This window comes from Tenrec ecaudatus, chromosome 12 (genome assembly GCF_050624435.1).
Source record: "Tenrec ecaudatus isolate mTenEca1 chromosome 12, mTenEca1.hap1, whole genome shotgun sequence".
Taxonomy (NCBI): domain Eukaryota; kingdom Metazoa; phylum Chordata; class Mammalia; order Afrosoricida; family Tenrecidae; genus Tenrec; species Tenrec ecaudatus.
The window spans coordinates 25644039-25659256 of NC_134541.1; the positions used below are offsets into that span (position 1 = coordinate 25644039).

General features: G+C 46.2%; 1 protein-coding gene across 2 annotated transcripts in view; it reads left to right on the forward strand.

Moving 5' to 3' along the window:
* The first annotated feature begins 11787 nt into the window (after positions 1-11787).
* LOC142423469 (deoxynucleoside triphosphate triphosphohydrolase SAMHD1-like) overlaps positions 11788-15218 on the forward strand; it is a 42125-nt gene continuing 38694 nt past the window's right edge. Inside the window, exon 1 of one of the 2 annotated variants that reach the window (XM_075528794.1) lies at positions 11788-12055. In XM_075528794.1, coding sequence (XP_075384909.1) covers positions 11836-12055 — 220 coding nt within the window. In that variant the 5' untranslated portion in view covers positions 11788-11835. Of the gene's footprint in view, positions 12117-15218 lie in introns of both variants that reach the window. The other variant, XM_075528795.1, reaches the window with a different exon arrangement.

A 15218-nucleotide genomic window follows, 5' to 3' on the forward strand; every position in this document is an offset into this window, starting at 1 on the left:
CAAAAAAGTGAACAGACATATGGCAAAAGAAGAAATTAATCAGGTCATTAAAAAAAACCTCACAACAACAAAAAGTCACTGAAGAATTCTACCAACCTTTCAGAGAAGCTCTAATACCTCTTCTACTCAAACTAATCCAGAATCTAGAAAAGGATATCAAACTTCCGAATTCATCTTAGGAAACACGCATAGCCTTGATACCCAAACCAGGCAAAGACATCATCCGAATAGAAACTTCTAGATCTATAGGCCTCTACTACACATAAGACTTTCAGCGGCTCCTTCCTCCTCCAAGGAGAGGGGCAGCCCAGGAGAGGAATGGCCTCAGCAAGATGGATTTATCCGGTGGCTGCAGAGTGGGCTCCAGCAGGAACAAAATAGGAACTGAAGGGAAATTTCTCAACCGAATAAAAGGCCCATATGAAAAGCCAACTGCCAACATCTCCCTCAATGGGGAGAAACTGAAAGCATTACCTTTGTGACTAGGAACCAGGGGAAAAAATGACCTTGATCACCTTTCCTATTCAATATTGCACTTGAGTGGGAGCCAATTGTAAACAATTGAAGCACTTATAGCCAATTCAATATTGTACCGGCCTGTGCCAGAGCGGTTAGTCAACAAAAGGATACCAAAAAAGATACCAAAGACACCCAAATTGCCAAAGAAGTAAAACTATCTGCAGATAATATTCTCCAAGTCGAGACGACCAGCAAGATGTTTGCTTGCGTTTTATTGACCCTGGAAAGGCACGTGACTGTGTGGAGCATAATAAACTGTGGATGACCTTGAGAAGAATGGGATCCCCACAACACTTCACTGCTCGTGCAGAACGTGCGCATGGATCGAGAGGCTGCTGCGTTAACCGACAAACACTCAAGAAATCCAATCTGTACTTTTAGCGAGAGAGGGGACTGTATTGTTTGATTTTGCAAAATTGGGCACCCGAGCCTCATCTTTCTCATGGAAAGGTGCTGACAATTTTGAACGGCATAACCCATTACACCAGCCAGGTTTCCTGTGGTGCCATGTAGTCAGTATATATGAAGAATATACGAAGCTGAACATTTGGATGTTAACAAAAATTGTCTGGATAAATGGTATGATTTCATTAGTAGAAACTATTATTTCTCATGATGCTAGGTTTAAAGGAAATAAAATTAAGATCAAATTATGCGATTGAACTAATAACATCGTGTCATAATATCACGTGCTTCTTGTCCAACCTTAGGTAAAACTTATTGACAGAGAAATTTTCATTCAAGAAACATTTGTAAACAATTTTCCAAAACAAAGGCAGGAAGTAGGATAAGTGATGCTACATTGTAGGGATTGCAGTTTTCAAAGAGCCAGACTGGAGCTCTGGTGAAAATGAAATAGTTTATTGGAGTAGCAAATCAACCCAGGACTCCCCATAGCACAGTTACAAAGTAACAGTTAAAGTCGCAAAACAATAGCAAGAGCCCTTAACCATTATTTGTCAATCCTAACGTTTGAGTCATTTTACCGTTTATTCTATGTATATGTCAAGGCCAGTCTAAATGAGTGCCTGCCGCTGTGGGAAGAGGGAAGAGGGTGTCTGCAGGCTTCCCCAAGGATGCTGGCTAGCTGACTTTTGAGAAATAGGTCAGGATAAGCAGCAAACATGGGGGGGGGGGGGGGCGGCGCGGGAATTTGGTCTGCAACTTGGCCTGACGCCTGTCCTTTTGAACTGTTCATAGTACGTGACATGAAGCAAATGTGTATGAAAAACTGATTTGCTCTGTAAACCTTCGCCCAGTTCACAATTAAAAGTCACAGAGAGAGGGAAAAAAATATGCCAATTCTGACTTTGACCATGTTTTTTATGTCATTCATAACATATCAGATTCTGTTTTTGGAAGTCTTCATTTTTACAGAACAGCGACAAATCTTTTGTAGCTTTTTACGAAGTTTCAAAGTTGTCTGAAATTTATTATAGATGACTGGGAAGCACTACTTAGGTTATTTTAAGCAAAGAATTTAAGTCGAAACCTTAACTATTCCTTTTCCCAAAAAAAAAAAACGTTCAGTTTTTTTAAATTTTAAATCTGGTCTTGCTTTGTTGTTGAGACTTTATCACTGAGACAAATTGCATAAAAGATAAAATTATAATCAAAGAAAATTTTGTCACAAACGCAATGACAAACCCAAATCATTGTTTAATATGGTATTTGACATCAAGTTCTTCAAAAACATACATTTATTATATTAGACAAAAATCTGTACTACACTTCCAAATTTCTTCTTGTCTGTTATATATATTTATTTATTTTTACACTTGTTATATTCGTTTAGTTCTTCAACTGGCATGCAATGGTCGCATATATTATGAAACTTAAATGTACACACAAAAGTAAGTTAAAAAAGGTTTGCTGCTGAGGCCTGGTGAGTGGTGCTGGCCCCAGCCTGACCCTGCCAAGGAGGGTTTGTCAGATTCCAGCTCCTGGACGGGAAGGGGTGGTACACCTAGGTGGGTGTTACACCTGGATTGGCCCACCTGAGTCCGGTAGATTTGATTCAGCCAATGGGGTCCGCCAGTATTTTCAGGCCTCCCAGCGGAGGGGGGCGCTGAAAAGCCCGCGGTGCTGCTCTGGCCGCTCGCTCCCAGCGGCTGCGCATAGTGCTGCGGGGGACGCGGCTGCGGTCTCAGAGCAGCCAGCACGCAGCCGAGCGCGGCCCCACCACTTGTGCCGCTTCTGTAATCTATACACTCATTGGGATCACAAACCAGTCTCCAGCGTGGATTGTTTCTCGTGCAGAGCCCCCGCCCCCACCCCCACCCCGAGGGAGTGATCTAACAGGTTGCTGTCCTGGACACACAGAGCCCAAGAGTTTTCACACAAGCAAGGCGTTATAGGCTCAGGGGACTCTACCCTGCTCTCCTGGAAAGTGCAATAGGGAGGTGATACATATTCAATAAAACTTGGGGGAAAAGGGGGGTCTGCCTGGAATGGACAGGCCTATGCTATTTGGATGCGCCAACAGGTGCTCTCCTAGACGGATTCTGCTTCCAAGGGATTCTAGGAAAGAGGGCTGCATTTATTATGGGATTTTGAATGTGTTTGCTGTGCTCCCTGAAAGCAGGCCCCCTCCTCTCTGCACCACTGAGCCTGGGCTTCTTGTAAGACAGTGGTTCTCAACCTTTCTAGGGCCGCCGCCCTTTAATACGGTGCCTCTTGTTGTGGTGAACCCCCCGCCCCAACCAGCACATTATTGTCGTTGCTACTTCATCACGGTCATTTTGCTACTGTTATGAATCGGGCCACCCCTGTGAAAGGGTTGTTCGACACACACCCACACCCCCCAAAGGGGTCACAACCCACAGGTTGAGAACTGCTGTATGTAAAACAACTTTGGGGGACTTTAAAGATGAAGCCTGCTTGCTTGTTCTAGATTGTGGGTTTCCGTTTTTTTGTGTGGTTTTCCGCTTTTTCTGTGTGCCAGTTCAGCCCACATGCAAGTTCTGCCTGTCTGCAGTCCTTGCTGGAACGATTTCTAAGCTGGTTTCATTTAACAGCCCCAGGGAGTTCTTGGGACCCCTTCCCATCTCACTACTGGGTTCGAGTTCATCCGTGCCCAGGTTTATTCCAAACACAGTATGTTTAAGCACGTGTGATCAGTGGTGGTCTGCAGACAAATTCTCTTAGTAACAGACTTGTCTTAGTCTGGTGAGAATGGCTCAAAAGATATATATTTAAGAAATCGAGTGATGTATTTTATTGGGAAAATGACACTTTCAGCACTAAGGTGTACCTCAACCAAGTCATGATCATTTCTTACAACTCTTATCACAATCCATACATCCATACTTTGTGTCAAGCACATCTGTGCATTTGTTGCCATCATTAGTCTCAAAACATTTTGTACTTGAGCCCTTGGTATCAGCTCCTCATTTTGTTCCCTCCCTCATGAACCCTTGATCATTTATAAATTATTATTATTGTTTCATGTCTTACACTGACCAATGTCTCCTTTCACCCTCTTCTCTGTTGTCTGTTCCCCTGGCAGGGGGTTCTAAGTAGATCATTGTGATCGGTTCCCCCTTTCTCCCCCTACCTTCCCTTTCCCTCCTGGTTTGGTTTGACTACTTTCAATATTGGTCCTGAGGGGTTTATGAGTCCTGGATTCTCTGTGTTTCCATCTCTTTTCTGTACCCATGTACATGCTCTGGTCTAGCCAGATTTGTAAGGTAGAATTGGGGTCATGATAGTGGGGGAGGAAGCATTAAAGAACTAGAGGAAAGTTGTGTGTTTCATCGGTGCTACACTGCACCCTGACTGGCTCATCTCCTCCCTGCAGCCTTTCTGTTAAGGGATGTTCAGTTGCCTACTAATGGGCTTTGGGTCTCCACTCTGCACTCTCCCTCATTCACAATGATAGGATTTTTTTTGTTCTGGGTCTTTGATGCCTCATACCTGAGCCTATCAACACCTTATGATCACACAGGGTGGTATGCTTCTTCCATGTGGGCTTTGTTGCTTCTGAGCTAGATGGCCGCTTGTTTATCTTCAAACCTTTACGACCCCAGATGCTATATCTTGATAGCTGGGTACCTTTAGCTGGGCACCACCACATTTGCTTATGCACCCCTTTTGTCTTCAGTGATCATGTTGGGAAGGTGAGTATCATGGAATGCCAGATTAATAGAACAAAGTGTTCTTGCATTGAGGGAGTACTTGAGTGGAGGCCCAATGTCCTTCTGCTACCTTAATACCAAACCTGTACATAAATGCACATAGATCTAGTTCCCCATCTTCATATATAAATATATTTACATATGTACATGCCCGTATTAGATGCCCTTTGCCTCCTAGTTCTTTCCTCTATTTCCTTTTACTTTCCTCTTGCCCCGCTATCATGGTCAGCCTTCATTTGGGTTTCAGTAATTCAGTAATTACATTGCCCGTGATCAAGCCCTACCAGGTCTCCTACACCTAATCCCCACCAATTTTAGATCACTTGTTGCTCCCTTGTCTCTGGCTTTGTTAACACCCACTTCCTTTCCCTCACTACCCCGTCTCCCCGAAGGGTCAGTTCCGTTTATTTCCCCTCCAGATTGTTTATCCCAACTATCTTATCTAGATAGACATGCAGAGTTAATAATATGCACAAAAACAAGACAGAGCAAAACAAAGCAACATAAGAAAACAAAACAACAAAAACCAATGACAAAAAAAGAATCTTTAAATAGTTCAAGGTCTGTTTGTTGACTTTTAGGAGTGTTTTCTGGTTGAGTCTGATGGGGTGCCATGCCCTGGCCTCAAAGTCTATTTTTGGTATTCCCTGGGGACTTCCTTGCTCTGCTCCCCTTGCTGTTCTTTTTTTTCCCCCCTTGCTGTTCTGTTGCACGCCCTTAGTGTTTTGCCTGGGTGGGGTGGGGTCAGATCAGGCACAATTCCTTCAGTGTGTCTCCAGTGTTGTTGCCTGTAGTGCTGTGGGTCAGTGAGAGACTTCGTGTCTTGCAGTGGGACCGGCCTTATGGTCCTCTCTGTGCATTGGTTGCTCTGAGCATGGGTATTGTCCTCAAGGCTTGGTGGACCAGGGTATACTCCACTCTCTCTTCCTCCCCCTTCATTTGCTCCCGTGTGCTCTGATCAGACATGTCCCTCTCCCTGAGCTATAGTTCCACTGCTGTCCTCTGAAGAGAATACTTATGGTGGGGATAGGGGGAGGGACTGTCCACATAGTTGGGATTGGGGAAGCCCCTCAAAAACAATAGATTTTAGATAGATCAAAATCTTGATCCTATCCTCCTCCACTCCTAATCTCTTATCTGACTCTTTTTTCTTTTTTTGGTATAGCACCAATTTCTTTTCTTTTAAAAATCATTTTATTGGGGACTTTTACAGCTCTTATAACATTCCATACATCAATTGTATCAAGCATATTTGAACATATGTTGCCATCATCATATTCTAAATATTTACTTTCTATTTGAGCCCTTGGTATCAGTTTCTTCCCCTCTCATCCTTGTGAACTCCACGATAAATTATAAATTATGATTATTTTCCTAACTTACACCATCCGCTGTCTCCCTTCAGCCACATTGCTATTTTTCGTCCCCCAAGGAGGAGGGCAGGGTGCTCTGTGTTAATCAATAGCAGCATTTTTTTCTTATTTTTTAGCTTTCAGAAATCTTGATCTTTTTTTTATCATTTTATTAGGGGCTCATACAACTCTTTTCACAATCCATATATACATCAATTGTGTAAAGCACATCTGTACATTCCTTGCCCTCATAATTCTCAAAACATTTGCTGTCCACTTCAGCCCCTGGCATCAGCTCCTCATTTTCCCCTCCCTCCCTGCTCCCCCCTCCCTCATGAGCCCTTGATAATTTATAAATTATTATTTTGTCATATCTTGCCCTGTCCGACATATCCCTACACCCACTTTTCTGTTGTCCATCCCCCAGGAAAGAGGTCACATGTAGATCCATGCAATTGGTTCCCTCTTTCCAAGCCACCCTCCCTCCACCCTCCCACTCTCACCACTGGTCCTGCAGGGATCATCCACCTGGGATTCCCTGTATTTTCAGTTCCTTTCTGTAGCAGTGTACATCCTCTGGTCTAGCCAGACTTGCAAGGTAGAATTCGGATCATGATAGTGGGCCGGGGGTGAGGGGGGGAGGAGGAGGAAGCATTTAGGGACTAGAGGAAAGTTGTATTTTTCATCGTTGCTACATTGCACCCTGTCTGGCTCATCTCCTCCCTGAGACCCCTCTGCAAGGGGATCTCTAGTGGCTAACAAATGGGTTTTGGATCTCCACTCTACACTACCCCCCTCTTTCACTATGGTAAGATTTTTTTGTACTGATGATGCCTGATACCTGATCCCTTCAACACCTTGTGATTGCACAGGCTGGTGTGCTTCTTCCATGTAGGCTTTGTTGCTTCTGAGCTAGATGGCCGCTTGTTTACCTTCAAGCCTTTGAGACCCCAGACACTATACTCTTTGATAGCCAGGCACTATCCACTTTCTTGACCACATTTGCTTATGCACCCATTTGTCTTCAGTGATCTTATCATGGAGGTGTGCTCCCAATGATATGATTTTTTTTGTTCTTTGATGCCTAATAACTGATCCATTTGGCACCTTGTGATCACACAGGTTGGTGTGCTTCTTCCATGTGGGCTTTGTAGCTTCTGAGCTACATGACCGCTTGTTTACCCTAAAGCTTTTAAGACCCCAGACGCTATATCTTTTGATAGCTGGGCACCATCAGCTTTCTTCACAACATTTGCTATTTACCGGCTTTGTCTTCAGCAATTGTGTTGGGAAGGTGAGCATCATAGAATGCCAATTTAATAGAAGAAAGTATTCTTGCATTGAGGGAGTACTTGAGTGGAGGCCCAATGTCCTTCTGCTACCTTAATACTAAACTTATAAATATAGGCACATAGATCTATTTCCCCATCCTCATATATAAATAATTTGCATATGTACATGTCTTTATCTAGACCTCTATAAATGCCCTTTGCCTCCCAGATCTTTCCTCTATTTCCCTGGACTTTCACCCTGTCCCACTATCATGCTCAGTCTCCACCTTGGTTACATTCCCCTTGATCACGCCCTACCAGACCTCCCACACCCACCTCACCACTGATTTGGATTATTTGTTGTTCCCTTGTCCCTGGGTTTATTAATACCACTTCCTTTCCCCACACCTTCCTTTCTCCCATGTTCCCCCAGAACTGTTGATCCTGTTGTTTTCTCCTCCAGATTGTTCAGCCAGCCTATCTTATTTAGACAGACCTGTGGAGATAATAACATGCACAAAAACAAGACAGATAAAAACCAAGCAATAATATACAAAAAAAACAACAACAACAAATCACTGACAAAGAACAAAACAAAACACAACAAGAAAGAAAATTTTGTAGTTAGTTCAAGGATCATTGTTGGCCTTTAGGAGTGTTTTCCAGTCCAGTCTGTTGGGCACCACGCCCTGGCCCCCAAAGTCCACCTTCAGCATTCCCTGGGGACCTTGCCGCTCCATTCCCTTGCTGTTCCGCTCATTAGCAGCAATTTCTAATGTTAGTTTCTTATTTTTAGTTATGTCATGGTTCAACGCTAGTTGAACCTGTAGAATATAAATTTCACTCGGGCAGAGATTTTTGTCTGTTTGGTTTATTGATGTGTCCCCAGTGCCCAAAGTCGTACTTTGTAAATAATAAGTACATTGTACCCCATAAATATTAGTATTTGCTGAGTGGACGAGTGAATGAGTATATCTATAATCAAAGTAATCCTAACTGCTATAATACCTATTAAAGAAGGTTTTTTGAAAATTAGAAATTGCAGATATAAAGGATATATCATAAAGATATAAAGTACAGCACAAGTAGAATGTCTGATTCATAGTCGGTACCCAAAGAATGTAGTGCCTATTATCTTACAGGGGAGCCCTGGTGAGGTAGTAGTTATGCATTTCACTGCTAATGTAAGGTCGGCAGTTCAAAATCATCAGCTGCTCCTGACCAGGTTTTAACATTGGTAAAGCGGGACACCATTGATAAAACCCATATCCTGGCGAAATAGCCACATGGCAGCCGAAAACTGTATACCCTGGCTTGTCGTGCAGTCTTTCCAAAAATCGGGACTTTTTAAAAATGCTGCGGGACGCCAGAAAAATTGTTAAAAATCAGGACTGTCCCGCAAAAAGTGGGACGTCTGGTCACCATACTGAGAGTTACAATCTCAGAAACCTACAAGAGCAGTTCTACCCTGTTTATAGGGTAGACCCTACCCTATAGGGTCGCTGAATCGGCCTTCGTTCTGTGGCCGTGAGTTTGGTTTGGTTTTGAGTTAGTACCCTCTTACGGGTTTCTTTCTTAAAGAATCTTCACCCCTGAAGCTAAGCCTAATGTGTATGAAGAGAAAAAGATTGATGGAGTACACGAAGTACATTTGCTCTGTTTGTTTAAGTGTTTTGGCTTGGCTTTGAGATTTGTGCAGATGCAAAAATTATGCTTGAGGAGGCTAGGTTCTGCAAAAGGATGGTGAAGTGAAAGATTGAGCTGGTGTCGAGAATGGCTGGGGAGGAGACTTCAAACCACAAGGCTAATGCTGCTGGAAAGTGCCCAGCTTGGTTGGGTAGGGGGAACGTAGCTGCGGGGAGTGGAGGAGGGGGGCGGTGAGGGAATTGATTGCTGGGAGCATTCAAAGTATATGGACAAGAGGCCCTAAATAAATTGATCTTACAGGTCTTTTCTAATCCTAACTATGGTGTGACTGTCTTCAAAAGAAGGGAGCTTAAAGTATCATGTCTTTCAGAGTGGTCACAGCACAAGCCTGCATCTTACAGGTATTTGTCCCCATGAGACAAGGTCACCAGGACTGTACGTGGATTTAAGTGGCAAACTGGGAAGCACCCAAGCTTTGGAGTCGGACAGCACTGACTTTGAATCCTGACTCTGCACTTGCCAGGCCATGTGACCCTGAGCAAGAAATCACCTGCGACTAGATCAAGAGCCCCTAGAAAAGGGGAAGCAGCAAAACAGCACAAATTAGACTTTTTAGCAAATGAAAACAAATAGAAAATAAAACTTTTCATAAGCAACTGCTCTTTAAAAAAACAACTGTTGGAAACTGATTACAGGGATCTACATGTGACCTCCTCCCCGGGTGATGGACATCAGAAAAGTGGATGAAGGGAGACATTGGACAGTGCAAAAAATGACAAAATAATAATTTATAAATTATCAAGGGTTCAGGAGGGAAGGGAGAGAGGGGAGGGAGGGGTAAAAATGAGGAGCTGATGCCAGGGGCTTAGGTGGAGAGCAAATGTTTTGAGAATAATGAGGGCAATGAATGTACAGATGTGCTTTACACAATTGATGTATGTATGGATTGTGATAAGAGCCCCTAATAAAATGATTAAAAAAACAATTGTTTAAATTTAGACCTCTGTCTTTGTCGTGATCTATTGTCCAGGGACCCTTATTCCAGGCCAGTGGATCTCCTCCTAATCTCATTCACACAGATTTTCAAACTAGCCATCTCTGATTTGAAATATAAGGCTCTCACACATTAGCAATTTGTTGTTTCTTTAACCACTTTGTTTCACTTCTCTAAGTTTTGGCAACTGTCAGGATGTTTTTAGTGTGTGCTATTCTGGTTTCACCCTGTGTGCTGATGGGGAGAGCTTGGTTCCTGCCTAATGTATCTCCTGAGCAGCCACCACTGCCCTATCAGTGGAGTCTTGCTGCTCTGCTACCATACTAGGCTTCCTTCCAGGGGTATCCAGACTAACACACAAGAAATGAAAGGCTGGGGCTTGGCCTAAAAAAAAACCCAGCCAGTGAAAATAATCCAATCCTCATTGGATCACGGGGATTGTTCAGGACTGGGCAGCGTTTGAGTCAGGTCACCAGGAGTCATGGGCTGACTCGATGACAGCTGACAACAATATAAAATAATTTTGTATCAAAATCCTCACTAACAAGCTATGGTGGGCAAGGTATGAAGAACATGAGCTCTGGAGCCAGGCTAGGTCTCCTGGGTTTGAATCCAGGCTTCCTCCCTTGCTGTGTAAGGTTGGCAAATTACTTATCTCACCGAGCCTCAGTTTCCTACATCTTAATGTCATTGTAATTAATATTTGCAAAACCCTTAGAGCAGTGTCTGACACACAGTATGACTAGGTGTCTGTTAAGAGTTTTGTCGTTCCCACTAGATGACTAGTTCGTACTGTTTGCTGATGAACTAATCTGCCTCATTCACCGCGCATCCTGTAGACCAGTGGTTCTCAACCTGTGGGTCACGACCCCTTTGGAGGGTTTGAACGACCCTTTCCCAGGGGTCACCCGATTCAGAACAGTAGCAAAATGACAGTGATGGAGTAGCGACGAAAATAATGTTATGGTTGGGGGTCACCACCACATGAGGAGCTGGAGGAAAGGGTGGCGGCGTGAGGACGGTTGAGAGCCACTGTTGCAGACAGTGGCTGCATGGACGGCACCCAACCTAAGAGTAACTGTGAAGACGCGCGGGGCGGGCAGCCTTGTGCACAGGGTCGCTGTGAGTCCAGGCACCGAACGGCAGCAGCGGTTGTTTTTTAACTCGGTCAATTGCATGAATCGGAATTTACAGGGACACTTGTTGCTCGGGGACAGCTTGCCGGCTCTGACCAGGAAGAGGGCTGCTGCGTCCTTTTCCTAAGGATGTGCATTTGGAGAGCCCCAGTTTGAAGCCTGCCCCTTACGGAAGCCTGAAGAAAGGGTTCCTGGACAGACTGGCAGCCCCCCTCGGGAGCTACTGAAGTGTCTGTTTGTTGTAAGCTTGGGGAGAGAAGGCTCAAAAACAGTTGCTGGGGAGTCCATGCCCAAGTGGGGGTGGGGTACACGAAACCCAAACGAGAGGAAGCCTGGGATTTCTAGGAGACGATCCTCAATCCACGAGGCTCACCGCCGTCGAGTCCATTCACACGCACAGACCAGAATTGTGGGCAGGAGTCGAAAGCCCAGTCCTTCTCCCGCCGAACTGCGGCCGGTTTCGAACCGCTGACTCAGCCTGTCACAGCCCAGCGCGTCCCCACCGCATCGCCAGGGCGGCCCTCAACCCAGCGCTAAAGACCCGCCCACCGCAGTGTGGGCTGAGGGCCACTAGGGGGCGCCCGGCCCCACCCTGTATTTAAATCCGTTCCGAGCACCGCCCTCGGGGCGGTCTCCAGGGCTCCGCGGGGGGGAGCGGTTTGGCACTGCGCTTGCGCACGTGGCCTCCGGGCGCGCAAGCCCCGGCGCCGACGAGCTATGGATGCGCCTGCGCAGAAGTCCGCAGCCCGCGATGCTCAGCCGACTGACGCCTAGGTTCGGATGGTCAGTGCGTCTGCGCGCAGGCCGGGCCCCGCGCCTCTTGAATGTGCTCCCCTGGGCGCGCTGTGTAGCCATGCAGAACGCGGGCTCCGAGCATCCCCTCAAACGGGCCCGACGCGATGGCAGCCCCGCGACCCCGCCAGACCCCCGCACCGCAGCGGCGGAGAGATCCCTGAGCTCCGAACTCCATCCGGACCACCAGACCTGGGACCCCGAGCAGGTGTGCGCTTTCCTAAAGCGCTATGGCTTCGGGGACCCCGAGCTGCAGACGCGTTTCCGAGGTAGCTGGAGGGGGGGTCCAGGGGGTTCGGGGCTGAGGGACCCACCCCAACCGGGGCCGGGGAAGGGCGACTGAGGCCGGGGATCGGGATGCCCAAAGAGAAGGAGCCAAAGCGGAGAAGCGCGACCACGGAGGCACCCAGAGGGGGGACTGGGGTCTGGGATGGGGACTCCCCGTGGGACGGACTGAGGAGGAGACTAGGTCAGGTCCTGAGAGCTGGCGAGCTGGCGACCGAGCTGGGAGCTGGGAGACTGGCCCCGGAGGCTCGCGGAAGGCAGGGCGCCCTGAGAATGGGGGACGACTTGAGGTTGGAGGAAGGGACAGTGGGGGTGGGTGGGTCTTCCTCTGAAGGTTCGGGGGGCGGGGGGGTTCTTCAGAAAATTGCTGCCTCAGCCCTAGATGAATAATCAGTCCTTTGACTGAGGACCTTGATGGGCTGTTTCCTGCCAAGCATATTCTTTTTTATTTTTTTTAAGCCAAGCATATTCTGTCACCGGATCTCCTTCCATCCTTGTCATCTTAGAGTGTGTTGGGAGACTTTTAGGTGTGTCCGCCCCCCCTTACACCCCTCACCCGCTTAATTCTGGGTTCTCCCCAAGGGGAGGGAGCTTGTTTTGTTCAGTGAATTCTCCACCAGTGAAAACATAGCCTCCCCATTGTTGCTAGGTGCCTTGAGTCGCTCCCAGCTCGGGAGCCACCCTGTGTGCCACGGAAGGGAAGACCGCCCAGCCCTACGCCGGCCTCACGGTGTTCCTGTGCTTGAGCCCCTTGCTGCAGCCGCTGGTTGAGGCACTTCCCTCTTTTTCGCTGCCCCTCCACCAAGCATGCTGTCCTGATCCAAGCACTGGTCTCTCCTGATAGCATATCTGAAGTTCGTGAGGTGAAGTCTCGCCCTCCTTGCCTGTAAGAAATATTCTGGCTATACTTCTTCCAAGACAGATTTGTTTGTTTGTTTGTTTTTGGCAGTCCGTGGTACTTTGAATATTTTTCACCATGATTCAAGTGCATTGGTTCTTCTTCAGTCTTTCGTATTTAATGTCCAACTTTCACCTACAGGTGCAGTTTAGTCCTCAAAGTAACATCTTTGCTTTTCAACACTTTAAAGAGGTCTTGTGCAGCAGATTTGCCCAATGCAGTGCATCATTTGACTGCTGTTTCCATGAGCATTGATTGTGATTCCAAGCAAGATGCAATCCTTGACAACTTCAGCCTTTTTCCTTTCTGACCATTTCACCTTTTGGTCCACTTGGGAGTGTTTGCTTTTTCTTTACACCGAATTGCAGTGCATACCGAAGGCGTCGATCCTTGATCTTCCTCAGCAAGTGCTTCAAGTCTTCCTCACTTAAAGCAAGCAAGGCTGTTTTATCTGCCTATCGAAGGTTGTGAATAAGCTTTCCTCCAATCCTGATAAGCAAATTCTTCTTCATATAATCTAGCTTCTCTATTTGCTCAGCATACTGATTGCAGAAATATGGTGAGGGGACAATCACAGTAGGGCTCATTATATGTTTACTGGACACAGAGCTTCCTAATGTTTCCAGTTCAAATGCAATTTCCCTTTCTGAGCATTGCAGTTGCACCGCTGACTGCTGGACCCCAGCAGCCCACAGCTGGGTTTCTGTCACCTGGACCTGTGTGGATTCTTGCTCTCACCAGAGACTTCTGAAGCAGCATTGTAGGATGTGAATTTTAAGGAGTTTACCGGCTACTTGAGATCTACTCAGCTTTCTGTGGTAAAGGGACATTTAGACCCTGCTTTTTTCTCCACCCAGGTCTTCCATGGAAGTGGTTCCTTAGGGTAACCTTTGTAACGCTTGAGTGGAGCCCTATTTGCCTAGGTTAAGGTAGGAGGGACTTTAATGATTGCAGATCTAAAGATATCTTGAATTTGCATTTCTCTTTTTTCCCCCATCCCTCTTTTTCTTTTCTTCTTAAGCTACAGTGAGCTGTTTCTTTGCGTATGAAGGGAGGAAAGTGGGCCTTGTAGGGAAGTAGCTTTAAATGTATCCACAAACTCACTCAGCTACTTGACCAACTAGCTGGAAGCGATCCATATCTGTGCCCATTCCCAAGACAGGCGACCCAACAGAATGTTCCAATCATAAAGCAATTATCATCGATAGCGCATGCATGTAAGTGTTGCTGAAGACCATCCAGCAACTATTGCAGCAGTACATTGACAGCGAGATGCCCAAGTTCAGGCCAGGCTCAGAAGAAAATGAAGAACACTGGATATCATCGCTGATATCAGATGGACCTTGGCTGAAAGCAGAGAGTACCAGAAAAATGCCTCCTTGTGTTTAATTATACCAAGGCATTCAACTGTATGGATCATAACAAACTATGGATAACCTTGAGATGAATGGGAATTCTAGAACACTTGGTAGTGCGCACGCAGAACGTGTCCATGAATCACGAGGCAGCTGTGCAAATAGAACAAAGGCATATTGCATGGTGTAAAATCCAGAAAGGTGTGCCCCTCGCCGTACTTATTCAGTCCATGTGCTGATCAAATAGAGAAACTGGTTCATATGAAAAAGAACGTGGCGGCAGGAGTGGAGGAAGGTTTATTAACCACCTGCAGTATGCAGATTTAACAACCTTGCTCGCTGCAAGTGAACCGGACTTAAAGCACTTGCTGATGACAATCAGAGACTACAGCCTTCGGCCTGGATTACAGCTCAATGGAGTGAACACCCAAATCCGCACAACTGGACCAATGGGTAGGATGACGGTCAATGGAGAAAAGGTTGAAGCTGTCAAGGATTTTCTCTTGCTTGGGTTCACAATCAGTGCTCGTGGAAGCAGCAGGCAGGAGATCAAAAGAAGAGGTGCATCCGGTCAGTCTGCTGCGCAAGCCCTCTTGAGAGTGTTGAAAAGCAAGGGTGTTACTTGGAGGTCTAAGGTGTGCCTCACCCAAGCCGTCATTTCAATTGCCTCATAAGCATGTGAAAGCTGGACATTGAATAAAGCAGATCTAAGAAGCATCTATGCATTTGAATTGGGGTGCTAGAGAAGAATATTGGAAGTACCATGGACTGCTAAAAGGACAAACACACCTGTCTTGTTAGACGTCTGTCCAGAGTGCTCCTTAGAGGCATGG